We start from the raw sequence: 21,324 nt of genomic DNA on the forward strand, positions 1-21,324 counted from the left end.
TTTTGCTGGAAAAAGTCGAGATTAAACGCTTCAAAAGGCTAATTTGGCGAGGACGGAAGTACAAAGGAGTGAAACTTCTTGCGTTTTTTCTGCAAAAACATGACAACAAGTATGGCTGCCTCCTGCTCGCTAGTGTGTTGCGGAGAAGAGAGCGATATAGATAAAGCAGTTATAGGTGAGCACGTTATTTTGTTGGCTCTTGACACTTCGACTGGTGACACTTTTAACTGAAACTTTGTTAGTATATGTTGGGGCACGCGGATCTCCTAAACATAGGTATTTATTGCACACGTGGGCGCTAGCAACAGGGCCGAAGTTCTTGTAGGATTGAAAAGATCACAAAGGTTGAGCAAGATAACGAGTAACTTTGCGAATACATTTACTGTAGACTCTCTTTAATTCGCAAACTTAAATACAGACGGGGATTATTAAACTTGTGTGTTTGATGTTGGGAATTGCTGTTATTTCTTTAGATTTTTGTTTTTGTTTTTACATGTCACAGTTCGCTTTTCAAACGGCAGTGTTAAAAATGCAGACAACCTGGATTTCACGATGTTTAAGAACACAGATGACAATAATCCCAGGAAAAGGAGCCGACGGATATTGGTAAGAAACCTGAGTGCATGCATGCAAATGGCAAATTTCATCCTCTGTGTTGTGCATTTCTAGTGTAACGTTACTTTGCATTACAGCACAGTGTTTTCGGTTTACTCATGTTTTCCTCCGCCTAGGTTGCTGAATCAGACCGACTTTCATACGTTGGAAATAACTTTGGAACGGGGTCTCTGAAATGCAACAACCATTGCAAGTAAGTCATTTGGAATATTTAGGTAATTATGAATAAGATGATAACTTCTTTGCATGATAACTATTATGTTTGGTGTGAATTTAGATATTATGTTGGGGTGTTAAACAAACAGACCATGCAAATGGAGCTGCACAATGCTGAGCTCTTCAACATGCAGCCTGTCATACCAGGTAAAATCTATACATATTATCTATCTTGCTGAATGTAATATTAAATGCTTTATAAAGACACATATTTCATGTTACCAATAATTTAACAACCAGATCCTGACTTTTGGAAAGGAAAATGTTTAGTACTTTGCTAAGAAATACTTTTGAATTGCGATATTGTTACTGTAACCTGTCATTGCAATGTTTTTTCCACCAGGAGAAAAAACGGATGCAAAACCTCAGGACACTACTCTGACCTACAGAGACAAGGTACTAAAATGTGTCCTGCTCGTTAGTATAAGAAAAGACCTTATCAGTACTATTGTCTTTTTTTGTTGCATTTTTTTTCCTCAGGTTGACTCTTTGATTGAGGCGTTTGGCACCAACAAACAGAAGAGAGCTCTGAGCTCTCGTAGACTGAACCAGGTCGGCAGCGATGCCTTGCACCAAGCAGTCGCTAAAGCTGCAAACACTGTGATCGACCAGAAGGGTCTGGAAGGTAAGCAAGAAGGCCAAAGTCCTCTGGTAAGGATGCCAGTAGTCTAAAATATTCATATACTGTAGATAACTGAAGGCTCAACAACTAAAATCCCAATGATCAGTTGTCCAGAAAATACAAAGAATAAGTCAACTTTGTCATTCTGAAGCTGACAGTTCCCTTTGTTTCTTTGTTATAACCCTTTTTTTTTTTTATTCCACTTTTTCTTTCACCCCAGCTCTACAACAGGAAGTGGCTGAGACAGAGTCCCAAAGAGAGCTGTCTCTCCACATCCCCCCCTGCAATGCAGAAGCGGACAAACCTGAGAATGTCTACCCATTTGAGGATTGTATCTTTTATGTGCTTTGTGTGCCAGTGGGCTAATGGAGGAAGATTAATTTAGATTAGGTTTTTAAGCATATAATATAGTATGTGTTCATAACTACAATTGCATTTCTTTGACTTTCCGTCCTCAACTCATATGCACAGTGCTGAGTCCAGTGGAGTTTGGTGCTTTGGAGCAGTGTGGTTCCAAGTTTGAAGCACTTACCCCTGAAGAGCTGCAAAAAATGAGGGATGACGGAGGGTAGGGCGAGGAAGGGACCACACCTGCTTTGACTCTTTATCAAGCTGCTTGTCTGTCCTTCATTTTGATCTTTGTTTGTACTTTGTTTTAAGGTGTCTGACTGTTGTGAAGCACCTAGAGAACATGCCGTCTGTAGGTGAAGCCAGAGATAAAATAGCACGCTGTGCTTTTTATCTCTCCCTGCTCCTTAAGCTGGCACGGCAGAAGAGCATCACCCGCAAGTGTAAGTAGTGTTCACTTTCATCATACAGTCCAGAAGTATTTTGACACTTAAATATTTATTGCTTTAGTCTTCATCTTTGAGCCTAAATTTTATTTAAAAAACATACTTCATTAAAGGTGCATGTTTATGTCAGTATTCAAAGAAATGTGTTGGATAAAGTACTGTTGACATGACTGTTCACTAATTGCAGGCCAAAGCACGTGACTGCGTCAAAATGTTCTTTTAAGTATAAAATGTCATTATTTTTGTTTTGACTTCTTGTGTCCAGCTAAACCTTGTGAACTCTGTCAGAATAGGGCACTCTAATAATCATATTTATTAGATTATTGAAATTTAAAGTGCTGAAGCACAAAGCCCACTCTTATATCAACAGTAATTGATTTAATGTGTATATTTGCAGTTGGGCAGGAGGAGGGCTGCCCTCGCATCCTTCAGAGCAAAGTATTCCAAACATTCACTGTGGAGACTTTCAACAAAGGCAGGTATGATAATGGAATGTTTGTACATGTTGATCTTTTATTAAAATATTTGCAGTGACTACATTTGCTTTGCGATAACATTTGTATTATCACCTTGTGGAAATGCATGCCATAGCCACGCCATATCTAGAATTTGATTTAGTTGCAATAAATTATCTATTTTATATTAACAAAAAACCTACAGAATTTTCAACTTTATCTGCCAAAATTCAAATAATCCCAAATAAATTGGCTGAGAATGAGTCTTTGTGTTTTGCAGCATCCACACAGCTGAGGTTTTATAATACACACTATACTACAGTATACCCTTGATCCCAAGACCTTTGGGATCAAAATCTGCACATGCTGGAAAGGGATATGTTAACAGCATATTATTATAAGATCTACATAATGAATATATTGGCTGCTTAAGATTTTGTATTTGGTCACACTTTTAAATTAATTTTACTGCACTCCGTAGGGTCCAGAACATAGTGTCAACATCAATGCGTGCGAAAGTAGCAGCCTATTCCCTGGCACTACTGCTACATATGGGTCACATGATGGCTGACCTCACATTATTGCACCGTGACCTGGGAATCACTGAGGCCAGGTAAGGAAAAAAGCTCAGCAGCATATTAAATAACACAGTAAGACCATGGGATTGACTTGGCCCCATGAACTGTTAACCTTTTGTTGTTCTATACAAATAGTTTTTACAGCACATAAACCATGCAACACAGTAAATCTGCCAGTAAACCTTAATGGTGCTTTTTTCTTTCAGAATGATTGAAATTGCAAAGTCAATGGGACTAACCCTAATTAGACCAGCCCGGGTAAAGGGTGAGGAGGCAGAACCGCGAGATGAACACAGACATGCATCTCTTGTTCTACCCCTGGTCAAATATGATCAGTTTCTGGAGAGAAGGAAACGCAAGAAAATGCACTGAAGACCACAACAATAAAAAAAGATGACTTAGATAAAGAGGAGTGCAAGAATTGGAAATGACTAAAACAAGAAGTTTATTAATGTATTTTGTAGACAAATAAAGTGGTGAACCTTGAGTTACACATGGTTTTGATACGTAATGCTTAGTTTAAAAAGTGGGAGAAATGAGTTGTAAACAAAGTTTAGACGGCAAAATACATCTAAGTTAGACAGACGAAACATACTGTATAGGCACATTTGTAGACATATATTGCACGTTAAAAAAAAAAAAAATCTTTCAAGTGAGTAACTGTGACTGTGCAGCATGTTGATAGTATGTGGAATGACCTGTCCTCCCTCAGCGAATTTCATGAAGGCAAAGAAAGTAGAAGTGCATCACATTTCAAAAACATGGACATGATACAAACTGGGATGCAGAATGGTACAAGAGGCAAAAAAATAATAAATTGGTTTTGTTTTTCCTTAGTTGCATACACACCTCATACTATGAGAACTCCTTGCCTAGCTAAAATCACTGATTGTTTTAAAAAGTCAAACAAGGCACAGCTTTGAGTTGTAGTGTGGTTCAAGCTGGCATCTGATTCCTTTGACCCTGCTAGGATTAATAAATGTGCACTTCCTAACCAGTCTCAGCAGCAAACTGACAAAACCAACACATTCTACAGTTTATAATGTAAAACTGATACAAAATAGGTTGACAATGCTTGAATGTGTTATGCTGCAGCCTCATGTCATTATTCTGCAAGTTAAAAGTGTGCAGACATTGTATACTAAAATTACAAAAGTTTGGTTTTAGATTTAAAAAATCCCAACCCAATATACCAGATAGTGGATGACTTTCTTAGTGGTGCAGCCTCCTACATCTTGTACATGTACTCCACTCAAACTTCGTTAATTTGGAGGATCATCGCAGAGGAAAATAGAAGTGCTCCATATGTACACTAATATACCACTTCTAAAAGTATTTGTTTCAAAGTGCTTGTCAGTGGTCACAGGATGGAGCAGAACATGCTGCCACTATGGCAACCACTCTCCACAGTAGCGCTTATCCTGGTGGTCATAGAAATGCCGAGTCGGGAAGGATACTGGGATGAGGAGAAGCCAGACGGGGAGGTGGCAAGTGGACGAGCAGGAGGGTTTTCCAAAACCCAGGGATGAGCAGAAGTACAGCTATAAAATAGAAAACAAGATAAATACTAGTAAGCAGTGAGTTTAGATCCTTTTAACTGAAAACAGCTGCACTCTATAGGTGAAACTGACTAGGTGAGAGCAGTAATAATGCATCTCTGATGAAAAACAATAGAATGAGTGGTGGTTATATGTTTTCAATTTTAGAATTACGCAAAAATACAAAAATTGAAAACGAGCTATGTACCATTTAGTTTTGTTTTTTTTACACAAAAAACAATGAAACTAAACCGTGACGTGTTTCAGAAAGTTTAAGGGGCCTCTACATATATTGGATCTGATTATTTATAAATGTCATACCAGTTTATGATTTGTAAAACAAAATTAGCCAAAAAAAAGCCATTTAGTCAATATGAGTGTAGCCTGACGTGAAAAATGGTAATGTTATCCATTTTAAATTACATCTACAACAGTTCTGGACACTAAGTAATGAGCTGACACTCCTATATTGCTCATTAAAGCCCAGCTGCATATTCAGGTGACAATTCTCTGTAGGTTGTTACGACATGATAACCCTTTCATGCCGTCATATTAGTGTCTTATTGTAAACTGTTACTGTTACTGTTAAGTACTATTTCTAACTGCTTTAGGTGTATGGACAATAAAAAGAAAATGTGCAGACAGTAAAGCCACTGATGCTTTCTAAATCTGGCCCTTCCTTTGGTTGCCTAGTTACCTGTTATCATGCCTTAGAATACTGTTGTTGCGCAACACACAGCTCTCATTGCAAGGATCTATATGTAGCAGTGTTTTTTTATTTCCAGGGTGGCCCTGGAACAAAAGATTGTCATGGACAACGCCTTTAACTGCCCCCAGCACAGCAATGCCACAGCCCTGTGCTGGTTGTACACGGTTGCGCAGTACCTACAAAAAAACAAACAAACAAAAAAAAAGCAACACGCAAATACATTTCTGGAAAGTGATTTAAAAGAATATTTGAAATAAGTAAGCATGCAACTGCCTCAGTCAATTTTACCTTGATATCAGCACTGCCTGAGACCTGGATTCCGTATCCACGGTTCCCAACCACATCGTTCTCCACAATCTGCCCGTTGCCACTAAAACTGACTCCATGACCACTGTTTTCGTAGATACCATTACCACGAAGCTCCACTCGGCAGTCTCTGTCCACCGTAACACCTCCTCGACCATTTTCAAGAATGCAGTTAGTTACCAGTCTGGTCAGCTGAGTGCTCTGCAGCATAGCAACACCAGTGCCATGGTTATTGTTTACAAGATTAGCAAACACATTCAGGGGCTCACTGCTCTTCACGTAAAGACCAACCGCTATAGAAAAGGAGAATGAAAGTTTGAAATGGGGATAAATTACTTTACATGTTTGACATTGTACTACTCTACAGATGTGCCTATTACCTCCATTGTGACTTATGCAGTTGCTCTCCACCAGAGCCACACTGATAGAACGACGGGCAGAGTGGCGCTCATCTTCGCTGTCCAGATCGCTTTCCCATGCAAACAATTCCCCCTCTTCATTCAAGTTTTCCTGTCCCTCTCTCCCTTCTCCCTCTACTCCCCTTCTTTCTCCACTGCCATCTCCACCAACGCCTTCCTGCCCCTGCCAGTTCCCTTCCCTGGCCTCGATGTTCTCCGGCTCCTTCCTGCAAAACACTGCCAGCCCATACATACAGTTATGGGTAATGTAGTTTCCCAGGAGCTGTGGAAGGCTGGATGACATGACCCACACACCACAGCCCTTGTTACCTGAAAAACAAATAAACAGAAGAGGGGAGGTATAATATGTGCAGATGGTAGACACATACACAGATGCTGCTATTATCAATCTGAGGTTACATACAGTAGACGCGATTTCCCTCAATGAGTCCGCGGCCTCTCTCTCCTACCACCATGCCATCTGAGTAGCCATAACAAATGTAGTTGTTCCTCAAGATAGGGTCGCCTCCTCTGCGGATGTCCACCCCCCCCCACTGGTTCTCTTTGATCACATTCTCTAGATTCAAATTTATTTGTATATTAAACCACAGTTACTCTTTATCATGGTGAATAATAAGCACAATTAATTATTTAGTTTTTTTAAGTGACACATCAGTGGAGGCCAAAAAAGAACCCATTCCATTTGACATGCTGATGTGCACTGTGGATAACACACCTGTTATTATTCCTCTGCCATTCTCGTTTATAGCGATCCCGGCTGCCTGGCCTTGGAAGATGTGGTTCCCACTGTGAAAGTAAAGACGGAGTAATGAGTAGGAAGGGAACAGATATTTAAAAAGTTCTTCATGTCTATACAAAGACTATTGTGTATGTTTGCTTCTTTATGTTAGCAACCCTACAACTAGCTTTACATCTTACATGCATTACACGAGACAACTAATAACACACTTTCACTATAAAATGCTAGGTTACTTATATCAAACTTGTTTAACACTGTTTTGCAGTGATGGGTAATTGTTCTCCTGACTTCAGCAACTTATCAACCCACACAATTTATGGCTGATTAGACAAAACTTCAGTATGCCTTAAAAAGCTGTCTTCTTTGTGAAAACATGACGTATTAACAGTGCACCTTTTTTCCCCCCTTTTGTCCTTTCGGCTTATCCTGTGAGTTCAAGGTTGCCACAAAAGGTCATCTGTCTGCATGTGGACTTAGCACATGCCACTCTAGGAATGTGTAGGCCACTCTACCAACTGAGCCACTGCTGCCCCATATGCATTAACATTAACATTGAATAAACAATGAATACTTGAATTTCTCAAGTTAGATATTTTGGAACACTTACCTGACCACAGGATTCCCGCTGAAAAGAATATAAACGCCCGCCTCCTTGTTGTTATATATCTGGTTGCTTCTAATTGAACCTTTCCCATTGCCAAGGACAACAACCCCAGAACGCAAACCACTGTGTATTTTGTTGCACTGTGGAATGACAGGCACAACAACACTGTAAAAACTGAGTAGAAGACATGATCAATCTAAAAGCTATTTAAACAAAGAAGCTTCTTCTTCTCATATGCTTAGTTATTTGACAGTCTACCATGAGATGCTGTTCGAAGCTCTTGGACTGGATAAAAAGTTAATGTTAAAATAAGAGTATTTTGCACTGCATTGTATTTTTTGTATTTTTACATATAAGTTACCACAATAATTGGGTCAGCTCCTTTTCTGATGTCCAGCCCTGCCTCTCCATTGGAGTGGATGTTGTTTTCTGCAATGAGGCCCTGAGCAGAGAGACGCAGGAACACACCTGACGCACGGCACTCACACACCTCGTTTCTCAGCATCACAATCTGATGTTGGTGGGAGAAAAAGAGGCAGCTCAAGTAACTGCTCAAATTGCTGCTTAATTACTCATGATTTTGGCTTGGCTACTTACTTAACTTGATACATTACTCAAATTACATGCTGCATATAAAAAATATCATTAAATATATGTTAGTCTGAATCACAATTATTATTTTTATTTACTGTGGAGTTCTGGATGCACCGGACAGCGTAGTTTAGCCCGCGAAAAACATTACCCTCCAACCGAGCTTGTCCATAATTAGATAAATGCACACCACCCTTCCCTTCACTGAACAGGCATCGTCTGAGGATGCACCCATGGGTAGATGCTGCCAACATCTGAGCCTCTGGGTCCCTAGCTAGTTCCTGCTGAAGGGTGAGAGTTTTAGGAGTCACAGATGGGGGATCTGGTAAGGATGCCTGCGACAGAGAGCCATCTGGCCGGGGCTTGAGCAAATGGGAAAGGCCATGGTTGTCACAAGGTATTTTGTAATCCAGAGTAAATACGTTTTTGGTGTTGTTGGTTCCTCCTCCATTTCGGTTTTCTTCTTCTCCCTCACTGCGTTCACCATCGCTCCAGGCATCTTCAATCACTGTTCCCTGACACACTGCGTCTACCCCAGTCCTCTGCCTCCACTCCTCTATGCTCACATGATCCTTTTTAATATCATTCCTTGGGGGTTGATACCCAACAGTGGAGCCAGTGGGAGAGCTATTGTTATCCCCCAACACGCCACATGATGGGAACGTCCTGGCCAGTGCGGCCAAGTGTTTACAAGCCCAGTTCCTTTCTGACACAGGAGGACCTTCAACAGTCACTGAAGCCGTGTCACTTCCCGAGAAGTCGCAGTTGTCCAATAAACTGAGGACAACGCCCAGCAATTGGGCGGAGCTGCCTTGCGAGAAGGAGCAGAACCGAGCCTGACACGTTCCTGGACCACGTATTTGCACCTGTGCTCCCTCAAAGTTGCAGTTATCAAGTTGGACATGACCCCATGATGTCTGCAGAAAAAAAGTGGAGAAAGGTAAGAGAGAGTCAATAAAGCTCCTTAGGCTTTTAGAACAATGGGCATCTCACATTGTTTTTTTACATCTTGTAGAGAAAGTGGTTCACTAATGATAATGAAAATGAGCGGTTTAATTGAAATAATAATAATTTCTGAAGCAGTACTAGAGATGAGCAAACTAAGTCAAGTAATTTCCTCACGATTGTACTCTTACATTTACTCTATGAGGAATGCATGAGTATAAGCGGTTTATTCACCTTGTAGACCACAGTAGAGAACCACGGTGGCATGAACACCAGATTACACAGCCTGGCAGTAGGGCACTGCTGCTCAATACACACCAGGAGCGCCACCTCGCCCAGTCGGCCCAGCCCAACCAGTTCCACAGGCACCTTCAGAGCCACCTCAGCTTGCTCCTCATATACCCCTGGATGTAGTAACACACGGTCATACGGCCCCACCGCCGCAAGTGCCCCGCGTAGGGTCTCAAACTCACACCCAGGCCCCACATGCCAAACCCTGCGATCTTTTCGCCTTCGGAAAAAGAGGAGGCAGGCTGATGACTGGAGCTCAGGTCCATTCTGAGTCCAGGTGCGGGTAGCCAGGAAATGTTGCTTCAGGGCCTCCCTCCAGGATAAGGGCTCCAGGTGGGGCTGACTGGGCCAGTTGGGATGACGGCACTCCGGACAGCCCAGGCAGAGCTGTCTCCAGCGGGTGTTATCCAGAGAGAGGATGAGCTCCCTCCAGGCACGGCACACCTGGCAGCAGCGGCCCAAGTCAGGGAGAGGAAGATAGGCCAAGATTACCCTCCACAGCTCCACAGGGAGGCTGCCCACCTCCATGGCAGCAGAGGCTGTGGGGAGCAGGTGACAGCGGGGACCTGGAAACAGTCAGACACACGCGCGTACACAGTTCATGCAACAGGAAACCGCTAGCTCCAACGTTACACAACCATAACAAAGACAAACAAGCACATAACTCCGATCATACACGACACACAAGACAGATTATCAACATCAGCAGACATGATGGGAATGAGGCTGTAACCTGACTGCAACTTTAATTTGCGTCAGATTAACTAATATCTCTACATGTAACACTGGATTAAAAGTTCGCCAGCCTTATTTGGGGTGTGCTAGCTAAGAAACGCTAGCTATTTGCAAACCTTGCGTAACTATCCCTAGCTACGATATCAACAATTGACCCAGGAAAGCATGGTCGCGTTTCTGTCCAAATTTGAAACCTTACCTTTTAGCAGTTTGCCATAGTTAGACGACGACACAACGCACGTCGGTTCTACTTTCAGAGCGATTATTTACATGTCTCCGATACAGACTTTTCCCTCAATGCCTCCAGAGTTCACAACAACCCATGATAACTGCAGATGTGCTATCGACATAATGGAGTTCAGACGTTTGCTTCCAGTTTACGGCAACAGACTACAAAACAAACGGCGAGCTGGACCATCTTCCGCTTCAAGAAAGTGGGCGTCATCCTTATGGAAACCAGCTGATGTTAGCATTGATGCTAAAGAGTCGGTGGAGCCCTAGAACAAGTAATAGTTAGAACAGGTCGTTAGAAATCCGTAACTGTCAAACCTAATCACATTGGTCACCATAGTGAAGACCCCTAACTGAAGCATCTATAATTTTATCCTTATCCTTGTGTCCTCATTAACAAACTAGGACCATGCTTCTTAATAGCTAAATAATATTATTTGTTAAAATGCCTGCTGTCTAAACGGTCCATACAAAAACAAGGCCACAAACAAAGCATCAAATATAGAAACATTCACCATTGGATATATATATATGTCACGATCACGATCTTTAAATGACATGTCCACACTTTAAATCAAGTTGCACCTGTTGGTGGTTTTAAACGTGCAGAGGTTGAAATTTGTGCAGAGCTGTCAAGTGGCCTGATAGCTCAATGGGTAGAGGAGCAGAGGGATGGGATGCAGAAGTCTGCAGGCTCAAATCCCAGCCTACCCACTCAGCACCAGCTCCCCAGGTGCCCCCTTGGCTTTTCACTGTTCCTCCATGGGGATGGGACAAGAGTAGAGAAATAATTGTATGTATGTGCTCTATGACAATTAAGCTTGTTCTACTTATAGAACCTCACAGATTCTAAAAACAGTATCCTTCATTTGAGAACACCATCCTACTATGTTTTTATAAAGTGTTCATGTAGCTTATATATATAACATATATAAAAAGTAGATACCAACAAAAGTGCTTTTGTTACTTTACTATCAATATAACCAAAAAGCAAGGAAGAATAATAGGTAAATAATAGGTAACAATACAAGCCATGGCCAAAATTAAAGTGATCTATATACAACTGTTTAGAGAAATAGCTTCTGACCTCACTCCTTAGGAGTCTCATCTCATCATGTGACCAAGAGCCTATAAAATAGCATCATCCCATGTGTATCAACCATACCAGCAGGTTCTTAGAAGAATCATTGTGTGTACCAAGAAAGGCTGCACCTAGTGGTGAGACGATCTGACTGGTTTTCAGAACTGGTAAAATCTAGATAGATAAAAAGCCTGGCATGCTATGACTAGTAGGGATAATATAAAGTCTGGCACACAATTAAGTGAAAGGGGCTGTTAGAAAAAGACCAAGTTGATGAAGAAATAAATAACAAGTGTGCAGCTGAGCATGTCAGTAGACAGATGGAGGTGAAAAGAGTGCTGGGGTAATTGCAGGACATGGGGAGTGGCCAGATATGAAATGGCAGGATAGTTAACGCTAGGCGAAAAAAAAAAAAAAAGCAGAAATGGTTTATATTGCATCATACTGTATTTTACACTATGATGCACAGACTCTTGGCTCTCAAAACTGCTTTGTTATCCTAAAACAAAACACCATTTTTATGGTCTAGCTCCTACTATATGGTGTTTTTTTTAATCTCTCTGGTTTTTCTCTGGTCTGATGAAACAAAGATTGAACTCTTTGGCCTGAATACCAAGTGTCATGTCTGGAGGAAACCAGGCACCGCTCAAAACCTGGCTAATATCACCCCTACAGTAAAGCATGGTGTTGGCAGCATCATGCTGTGGGTAAATTCTTTAGTGGCAGGAACTGAGAGACTAGTCAGGATCGAGGAAAAGAAGAATGCAGCAATGTAAAGAGACATCCTTGATGAAAACCGGTTCCAAAGATCTCTGGAGCACAGACTGGGGTGAGGTTTCATCTTTCAACAGGACAGCAAACCCTAAATACACAGCCAAGATAACAAAAGAGTGGCTACAGGACAACTCTGTGAATGTCCTTGAGTGGCCCAGCCAGACCCAAGACTTGAACCTGATTGAACATCTCTGGAGAGATCTGAAAATAGCTGTGCACTGACGCTCATCATCCAAGCTGATGGAGCTTGAGAGGTACTGCTAAGGAGAATTAAAGAAATTTCCCCAGAATAGGTGTGCCAAGCTTGTAGGACCCTACTCAAAAATACTTGGGGCCAAAGCTGATTTAACAACGTATTGAGCAAAGGCAAAATGAATACTAATGTATGTTTATTTCATTATCTTTCAATTTTTATTTTCAATAAATTTGCAAAGAATTAAAAAAAAACTTCTTTCATGTTATCATTATGGGTTATTATTTTGGAATAAGGCAAAATGTGGTAAACGTTAAGTGCTGTGAATACTTTCTCGATGCACTGTACCACTTCAGTTTCTTCACTAAAGCTGAAGTAATAAATACAAGAATTTCACTAAGAATGTGATTTCTCTGGGTAAGGATTTTAACACCGAACTTGAGACTATTGATAACATGAATGTAAAAGTCTAGTGATCAATTGTTTCAAATGTGTCTCATAAATAAAGTTTTAGCAGAAATCCAAAGTTTCAGGTCTTTGAATGTTTATTCCATTTTACATTTACATTTAGATTTAGTCATTTAGCAGATGCTTTTATGCAAAGCGAATCACAAGTAAGGTACAAGGCAAGCAGAAATCTAAGTCAAGGAGAAAACATCAAAGCAAAGTCGTATCAAAAAGTATTTACATTTCATGAGATGCAAGTGCAAGGATGAGCAGAAAGGAAGTTTTTATTTATTTATTTTATTTTTTCAATTGATTTAAGTGCGTAGGAAGATGCGGAAGAGTTCTGTTTTCAGCAGTTTTTTAATATTGGGAGTGAGGTTGCTTAGCGTGCAGAGTTTGGTAGCTTATTCCATGTACAGATTCATGGAGAGAACCACTTAATAACCTTATTCGGTTTTCATGTGAAAAACCCTCAACATTGATTCAGTTTGTTCTGAAATTTAACCTTTAGATAGTAGCCATAGGAAAAACAAATGTTAGTGGTGCAAGCTCATTTCAAATTCAGCTTACCCTATGAGTTCAGGGTGCACCACAGCGGATCATTTGTCCGTGTGTTGATTTGGCACATTTTATTTTATTCTTTTTAACACTGGATGCTCTTCCTGACGCAACCCTCCCCAATTTCTACTGGGCTTGGGACCAGCACTGTGCGGCTGGGGATGGGCTGTTGGGGCTCCAGTTTCTTGCCCATACATATATAGTAGAAATAAAAAAAAAGGTCAAATTCAGTTTTACTTTCTTTTGAATAAAGATCACAACAAATGCAAAAAAATATTACAATATAATAGATGTTACAATCGAAGGCAGCTTAACATTCGTAAATCTTGCACAAAAAATGCAGTGTGTGTTCTGTTAGCGGTCAATGAAGGAATGCATTTCACACCCTTAAAAGGTGATTGTGGTCTTGATGGTGTTCATCTTTTTTCCAAAAGGTGGCGATGTCCTTGCAGTGAAACTTTCAAGTTATATCCTCAAGTACACAACAACCCCAAGCCACACTGAGTTAATGTTGTATTATGTTTGTGTCACAATTGCTTATTAATTGGTTCTATTAAAAAAAAAACAGTTGGTTCCCAGCAAGAGCGATGCATGTTGAACTTCAGCGCTGATACAAATGTGTCATATCCAGCTGAGCCAAAGCTAAAAAGGTTTGTTCTTCTGCCTAAGACGAAAAAACATTTTCATATTTTATAGTTTAGTCAGTTAAAGTCCAACTGTCCACTGTCCACAGTTTTTGAATCAAATAAAACATTTATGAAAATTAGAAATTAAATTCCCTGACTTGAAACAACGTTTAAGAATATACGGTTATTATAGAAAGGTTCATGTTTTTATGGAATAGAACATAAACCTGTCTCCATACATAAGATATATGTCATGTCCAGTGTTCAAGTAACCCCCACTGTTGGGCAACATGACTAATTATTAAACAGATTCATAACCATAAAGAAATATATAAAAGTGAAAACCTCAGGTAACAAAATATACTTCCAAAGAGATGGCCATATTAAGTTCAACTGGTCACTCGGAATAAGCAGAAGTGATTTTACTTCCAAAACAAATTTATTCTCATGCATAGCTATCTATACATTTATATAAATATAGAAAAAGGGACTTACTGAGTTAATTTCTTCTCAAGCACTTTCCGAATCCATGGAGCATCAGGGTCAAGGCAAAGCTTTTGCCCGTCTTTTTTAAGTGTGGCACTGCATGACCAAACAATGGAAAAAAAGTTCAGGCATGTTGATAGTGAAGGACTACATTAGAACAGTTAAACTATTGTCCTTCACCCTCAGGACATACATGATCTCAATTTTTTCACAGTGGGAGTTGGCAGGGATCACCTCTACTTTTCCTATTAAACGTCCAATGGGCTTTTTCTCCTTAGTGATGCATAGACATCGCAGCTTCATTCCTTGATCCCCTGAACTAATAACTGAGGTTATGAGAGGTCAGACAAAGAAATCAATATCAGGACAGACACAAGGAATTGCATATAACTGATTGATAAGCTAGACCACAAACAGTCAATTGAAACTAAGTGCAGAGTACATGCATGCTGCAAACAAAGAGTGTACATTTCCAGAGTACTTTTTCTATTTTAACAATTAGACTTACCCTCAGGGATTGTCAGGAAAACCAGGAGTGCAACAGTTAGGAAGACAGACATATCTGCTCTTAAACTGAAGTCAGAAACAATGTTTTTTAGTCTCTCTCCCCTCTCCAGTCATAAACCGTGGTGCAAGTTTGCTGTGTAAACACTTTATCTCCCTCCTCCTTTTACCCTCCCTTACTTATTCCAAGGATCTGTGCGTGGGCTTTTTGTTTTGAAGTGTTTTTTTAAACTGCAGTTGAAAACTTACATTTCCAAAGAATCTCAAATCTCAAATGTTTTTGCACAACTGCAGTACGGGTCACATCTCTGTGCAAAAAAAAACACCAGGTTGTAGTTGTAGATTATGACAAGAGGGCTTGTCCTAATTACAGTAAGGAGCTTATGCACATGAGGAATGTAAACTCCTCCAGGGTTACCTACCTCCAGATAGATATCTCAAATGAAATGTTTGTTTAATGGAAAAAACATTGGCCTTTAAACTATATGCTGGCCATGTGTAAAATCCCCAAACTCCCTGACATTTCACGAAAACCCCAGCGTGTGGCTGCCACTGAGTCCCCTTTTGGCAGGTTTATTCCTCCAGTAGTATATCACTAATATAAACAACAGTGAAACATTCCAGTTCAAGTGAAAGCAAAAGTTTACTGTTGTATTCATACCACAATGGAGCAAACATAAATAAAGAATAAAGAAATTATGACAGACTAGCTGATGACAAGTTCCATGAGTCATTTCTGATTTTCCCAGCTCCTGTTTTCAAATTCATTGACTCCGTCTTTTCATTGTGTGCCAAACCATTGTTTGGTTTCAAAAGCATAGTTTATGATAACGCAGTAAAAGTGAATGTTATCAGGCAGAGTGCCATTCAACGCAGAGCAACCGCTCTCTAAATGTACAGTTATACTATGCAGTCTTTGGGTTTTCTGCATTTATTGGTCATGAAATGTGATGTAATCTTCACCAAAGTTGCAAACCTAAAAAATACATATTTCGAAATTGAAATGATCTTATGAGCTTTTATGTCTTATTTGAACACGTGCGTAGATATAATGCCCTTTCTTTTCATTTTCATTGTATAGTGCACTCCAGTATGACTTCACCACTTTGACCTCAATTATAAACAGAGAGTAGAATTATCACCTTTCTGACATTTTCAACGTAAAAACCAAGAAATTATAACATTGTACAGGTGTTACCTAATAAAGTGGCTAGTCAGTGTACATTGTTATATTAACTTATATAAATGTTGTGTTACAGTATATCAAACAGTAAGCAATTGTTAGAGCAGTTGCAGAGCACTTATTGTCAGCCAGTTGTCTGTTTTTTGTCTTCGCAATTTTACTGAACTCAAACCCACTTACCACCACTTATAGCATGTGTACAGTGGAGCGGCTGATGTTGAGAGTAATTTATCAAATACTGCTACTTCCAACATGCAAATTAGTATCAATCGAAATATCAAGCTGCTGATGGTAATGAAATCATCTTTGCAGATATTTGGTCACAAAGGAGAGTATTTGACAATATGACACTTGGCGATGGTGCTATATAAATCCAGAAGGATCCACAGGTATAACATTTGATGAACACCTGTCCCATATTTTTGGCATTCTATCAAACAATAGCTATGACATTTCTCTAAAAAGCATTAATGTTAACTTGTTGGAGCTAGATGCAAAATTCAGGTATTAGGTGCATCTATTTAGTACATATCCATCTGTATATATTTCACTAGATTAATATAAACTGACCAGCGCTAAAGGAAACTTTAGGGGAGCCACATTCATTTAAAATGCATTGTGGACTACGCATATCTGTACAAAATATCTTTTTGAGTCCAATATTTGTTGAGCTATTTCTGTGCCCAAATGTTGGACTGGTTGACCATTTGTTATTGCTCTTTGTTATATCTTTATTATAATCACTCCAGGATTCATAGTAATGTGCTACAAACCACGATCATGATCCAAAACTAGTTGGGTTTGGTCTGATGTAATATATTTTACCCCAGTGAAGTGGTTCTCCAATTTGCACTCATGAAAGTTCAGTTTAGGGGAAGTATTGGAATATCCAAACATCTATGTTTCATGCAGTTGAAGATTTCATAACACTTCCTTTGTGATCCCATAAACTGAAGAGCCTACTTCCTTTATTCTGTTTGTGTGTGTGTGTGTGTGTGTGTGTGTGTGTGTGTGTGTCTTTTTACTTTGGATCTTTTAACCTTTTTATATTTTTTACCACTAGTATTTGAATAAACTAGATCCTAAGAATAGAATAGTTCCAGATTGTGTCTTGATGCATGTCAGATACATATTTAATGAATATTTAGAGTAGGTAAAGTATTGAATGGCAATCTGTATAATCCCAAAAAATTTTTTGGATCCCCCCCAAAAATAGATCAAGACAACCTAGGTGCATACAGTACATCAGAGTAAACGTACTGGGAAACCAAAAGATAAAAAAATTGCACACAATGCCTATCAGGCCATTGTCATTCATCTCATCACATGTTAACGGCTGTTAACCCACAATAGTGAAAATGTTCAATAAGAGACTTTTGAGAGTGGTTCACATCCTCTATTTAACCAAAATGTGATATTCACATTCGGTTTCCAGTGCTGTCTAAGCAGACGTGACCACAAAAGGAAATGGATAGTTCCACATGAGATCCGGCAAAAACCTTCCACCTTTCAATTCATTAAATAAATAAATAACCTAAAACTAGGGTAAAGAATGGCATAATTTTAAGAAACATTTTAACCTCCTGCCCAAACACTCAGTCACTGCGTGAAGCAACAACAAAAGAATGAATGTGTCAAAACCACAAGATTAGACCCCTCATTCAGAAGTTGCCCCATGCTTCCTTCTGCTTTGTGAGAGTAGAGGTAATGACGTGATGGCTCCAGGCAGATGTCTGAGCTTGTTGAAGTCACCTCAGGTCTCAGGGAAATTTGTTGTCAAATTGTTGCTTTAAGAGTTTTAAAAGTATGAGCCAGCAAAATGGTACATGACCATTTGATGAGTTTCAGCTTATCTTACGATATTGAGTTTTTACCTAGGTTGCATCAAGGTCTGTTTTTTCCCGGTATTATATTATAGAATATAGCTATTTGTAATAGCTAGATTGCAAATGAGTATGATATCATTAGCTTTGTGACAGTTTTGTTCTAAATATACAGACTTTTGTGTAATGTGGAACATTTTTGTGCACATCAGGCAAGTGTGCATTTTCTCTATGTACACATGATTGACTATGATGAATTTTAGCAGCAGTTTGGGAATTCCTGAAAAATAAAGGTGCATGACTCTGAATTATTGAACTAATGAGCATGACAGTGCATGCTGGGCAGTCTTGAAAATTCTTATGTTCTTAAAAAGGCAACTATAGTTATGTGACAAACATGACAATACAAAGTTCACGATTTAACTGTTTGTGCCACAACCCCCCCTGACAGATGGTGAAATTTAAGATGACAAAACATGAGTGTTCCATTTGTCAGCCACTTATTAACAGGTTGCATCTAATTGTTCATTTATGCAATGCATGCTATCATGGAATCAATTCTCACTTGATCAATCTCCAATTTGCAAGCTTTGTGTGATTTACAGTGCTATACAGCAATAGAAACACAGTTTATGATTCAAAAAGAATTTCTCTTAGGCTTAGCTGTGGTATCTGTGGTCAACTCTTTATTCACCATGTTTTCTAAATCAGAACCATGCATTATATTCTATGATATTTTGAAACTCTCTTAATAAATCACACATGTCTTTCAAGCTTTACAGTGTAAATTCCCACTCAGCCCCTGACTGTCCCAGTTTGCGCAACATGCCTAAGCCTGGGAAGTGACTCATTCATGGACTCTAATATAAAAGGCTCTTCAGTGCTACATTCAGACATCAGAGTGAGAAGACAGCTAACCCAAGAAAAGGAAAAGTAGAGGGAACTGAAAAAAGAATACAGAAGAGTACGAAACACCTTCTTTAATTTCACTTAGAGCCTAAAGATTCATAAGAGGGCTTTCTGAAGAGCATTTTTATCTCTTGGTTGTTTAGTTGTTGCAGAATTTGCAAGAAAAATGAGGAACAGCAGAGTTATTGTCAGTGCTATTGTGGTCCTCCTGGCTTCCCTTGCCATCAGTGAAGGTGAGTTTATTATGTTCAGTTTAATAGTTAGATTTGCCTCACTTTAAACAATATTTCTTTCATCAATGCATGGAGAGGTACAAGCAAACACTACTACACTCTCTGACCATGTGTAACTTCCTTTCTCCTAACAGGTATGAGTCTGAGCAGCCTGGGAGTGGAGCTGCACTGCCGCTGCATCATGACCGAAAGCAAACACATTGGCAGTCGCATTGCCAAGGCGGAGCTCATTCCACCCAACCCTCACTGCGATAAAACAGAAATCATGTAAGTTCAAATTTAGAAACCTTCATTCTATCCAGAGAGTGATAGTGTTTGTGCTTTGAGATTTTGTCATTGTCACGTGTTGCTTTGTGTTGACTGTATCTGTGTTTCTTATTTGTTGATGCAGTGCCACACTGAAAACCGGCGAACAGGTCTGTCTAGACCCAGAAGCTCTCTGGGTGAAGAAGGTGATCCAGCGTATCATGTCCAGGTAAGCTCAGGTCAATCACACATTATGAGGACACTCAGACATGGTATAGTTTATTTTAAACTGGATCGTGTGACAGAGATGTCACTGTTCTGTCCACTTTTAAAACAGCAAATAATTTTTGTTTTTTTTCTTTTCTCTGCAGCAAAAAACAGTGAACCGAAGTCAAGATACGTCTTTTGCGAGTCTGAGCTGTTTATTTACAAATGAGGAGTATTGAAAAGCATTTGTTTGATCAGATGTTGAAGTTATTGCACTCATTTCATATGAGGGACTGTTTAATAGCCTGAGCACTTGTTAAAAATCACAGTATTATGTCCTGTTTTTCTTAATTACTTTGTTTGTTTGTATCAAACAAGCCATTATTGTATGTCTCCTGCTTTATAACTGAGTAAGTGTTCTTTTGTAAATTGTGAACAAGATATTTATTCATGTATTTATGCAAATGTATCTTATTTAACATTTGAACTTTCATTAAGTTTCTTTTATTATAATTTGTAATTAATAATATTTATTAAAAACATTAAATTGAAAATGGATTTGGTTTGTTTTGTCATTTAATTCAATTTAATTAATTGAAAGTACTGATAAGGCGAAAGGACAAAACAAATTCCCTCAAGACTGCTAGCAAACCTGCTTATATAACAATTCATTTGCACACATTTACCATAAACCATTAAAAGAAGTAATAATAATAATAATTATAAACACATGACACAAATCCAAAATATAAAAAACTATTTATCAGTGTAAACATTTCACTTTGGAAATTCATAGGTTTGCAAAAATGCAGGACATTAACACATTAATATGACAAATTATTTAGTCATCCCTTTATTATGTCAAGGATTGCACGGGATGCCGGACTAAGTCCAGCTGTAATAACATGAGGTGTGTGCGTGTTTGGGGGTCATACACACTTTTTACACTCACATTCACACACGGGCAATTTAGAGTCACGAGTTACCTTCACTGCATGTCTTTGGAATGTGAAGAAAGTCCATGCAAGCATAGAGAGAAGTGGGTGGATTTAAACTCTGGACCTTCTAGCTGTGAGGTGGCAACACTAACCACTCCAAGTAATATTCTATTATTAAAAGCCTTCTTTTGCACGCATGTAGTAAAGCTAAGAGTTTTGAATCAACTGTTTTTCCACTTCCTCTTGGCATATGCAAAATACATCACGTCAACATTACAGATCTACATCACAAGATGCTGCTGGCGAAATTACCTCAAGATTTTGCCACAGGGCCTTACCCTCAGTTTATTCTCAAATGAAGTAACACATTAAAACTAATATTGTAAACATTTTTAAGATGATTCAGCGTAAAAATAAAATGACTCAGCGTGGGTCAGCTTCCTTAAAACATTAGCTGACCCAATAAGTCTTCTTAACAGTTTTGAGAGCCTACAGTGAAATCAAAGTGTGCAATACCTTTTTTTATGTAGCTTCACTGAGTTTGTGTGCTGTACTTCTCCCTCACCAGTGCATTTGCACCACACTCCACCCTCTAAAAATTATTGAGGTGGATTAAGTAAAGTCAAGGTGTTCCCAGCATAAAAATATAGGTTTATTTAATGTACATATTTTAGTCAGTTGACAACTTAATTTAACACTTGGCCAAATAAAAATAAAGAATAATTAAT

The 21,324-nt window shown here is 39.2% G+C and overlaps 4 protein-coding genes across 5 annotated transcripts; 2 read left to right on the forward strand and 2 right to left on the reverse strand.

The window, feature by feature from the left end:
- The first annotated feature begins 17 nt into the window (after positions 1 to 17).
- On the forward strand, positions 18 to 3,773 carry polr1e (RNA polymerase I subunit E). 2 transcript variants are annotated; one of them, XM_067497131.1, is made up of 12 exons: positions 18 to 175; positions 503 to 606; positions 732 to 808; positions 893 to 978; positions 1,175 to 1,227; positions 1,312 to 1,456; positions 1,674 to 1,784; positions 1,925 to 2,021; positions 2,114 to 2,244; positions 2,645 to 2,726; positions 3,184 to 3,315; positions 3,487 to 3,773. In XM_067497131.1, the coding sequence occupies exons 1-12, from the start codon at positions 100 to 102 to the stop codon at positions 3,650 to 3,652; spliced, it is 1,260 nt and encodes a 419-aa protein (XP_067353232.1). In that variant the 5' UTR covers positions 18 to 99; the 3' UTR covers positions 3,653 to 3,773. The 2 variants fall into 2 exon arrangements, with proteins under 2 accessions (XP_067353232.1, XP_067353233.1); XM_067497132.1 differs by lacking the exon at positions 18 to 175 and adding an exon at positions 231 to 276.
- On the reverse strand, positions 3,702 to 10,611 carry fbxo10 (F-box protein 10). Its single transcript, XM_067497123.1, has 11 exons — positions 10,357 to 10,611; positions 9,366 to 9,988; positions 8,285 to 9,103; positions 7,957 to 8,106; positions 7,599 to 7,735; positions 6,968 to 7,038; positions 6,656 to 6,808; positions 6,214 to 6,561; positions 5,816 to 6,126; positions 5,516 to 5,703; positions 3,702 to 4,821 (listed from the first exon to the last, which is right to left on the reverse strand). Exons 2-11 carry the CDS (start codon positions 9,948 to 9,950, stop codon positions 4,641 to 4,643), a joined length of 2,943 nt encoding a protein of 980 aa, XP_067353224.1. The 5' UTR covers positions 9,951 to 9,988; positions 10,357 to 10,611; the 3' UTR covers positions 3,702 to 4,640.
- A 2,514-nt stretch (positions 10,612 to 13,125) lies between these two features.
- Positions 13,126 to 15,219, reverse strand: LOC137123440 (C-X-C motif chemokine 5-like). Its single transcript, XM_067497134.1, has 4 exons — positions 15,062 to 15,219; positions 14,747 to 14,879; positions 14,563 to 14,649; positions 13,126 to 14,105 (listed from the first exon to the last, which is right to left on the reverse strand). Exons 1-4 carry the CDS (start codon positions 15,111 to 15,113, stop codon positions 14,084 to 14,086), a joined length of 294 nt encoding a protein of 97 aa, XP_067353235.1. The 5' UTR covers positions 15,114 to 15,219; the 3' UTR covers positions 13,126 to 14,083.
- Positions 15,220 to 18,944: 3,725 nt separating this feature from the next.
- Positions 18,945 to 20,221, forward strand: LOC137123441 (interleukin-8-like). The gene is made up of 4 exons (XM_067497135.1): positions 18,945 to 19,205; positions 19,340 to 19,472; positions 19,597 to 19,680; positions 19,823 to 20,221. The coding sequence occupies exons 1-4, from the start codon at positions 19,139 to 19,141 to the stop codon at positions 19,833 to 19,835; spliced, it is 297 nt and encodes a 98-aa protein (XP_067353236.1). The 5' UTR covers positions 18,945 to 19,138; the 3' UTR covers positions 19,836 to 20,221.
- The last annotated feature ends 1,103 nt before the right edge of the window (positions 20,222 to 21,324 follow it).

The sequence above is a fragment of the Channa argus genome, chromosome 3 (assembly GCF_033026475.1).
Source record: "Channa argus isolate prfri chromosome 3, Channa argus male v1.0, whole genome shotgun sequence".
Taxonomy (NCBI): domain Eukaryota; kingdom Metazoa; phylum Chordata; class Actinopteri; order Anabantiformes; family Channidae; genus Channa; species Channa argus.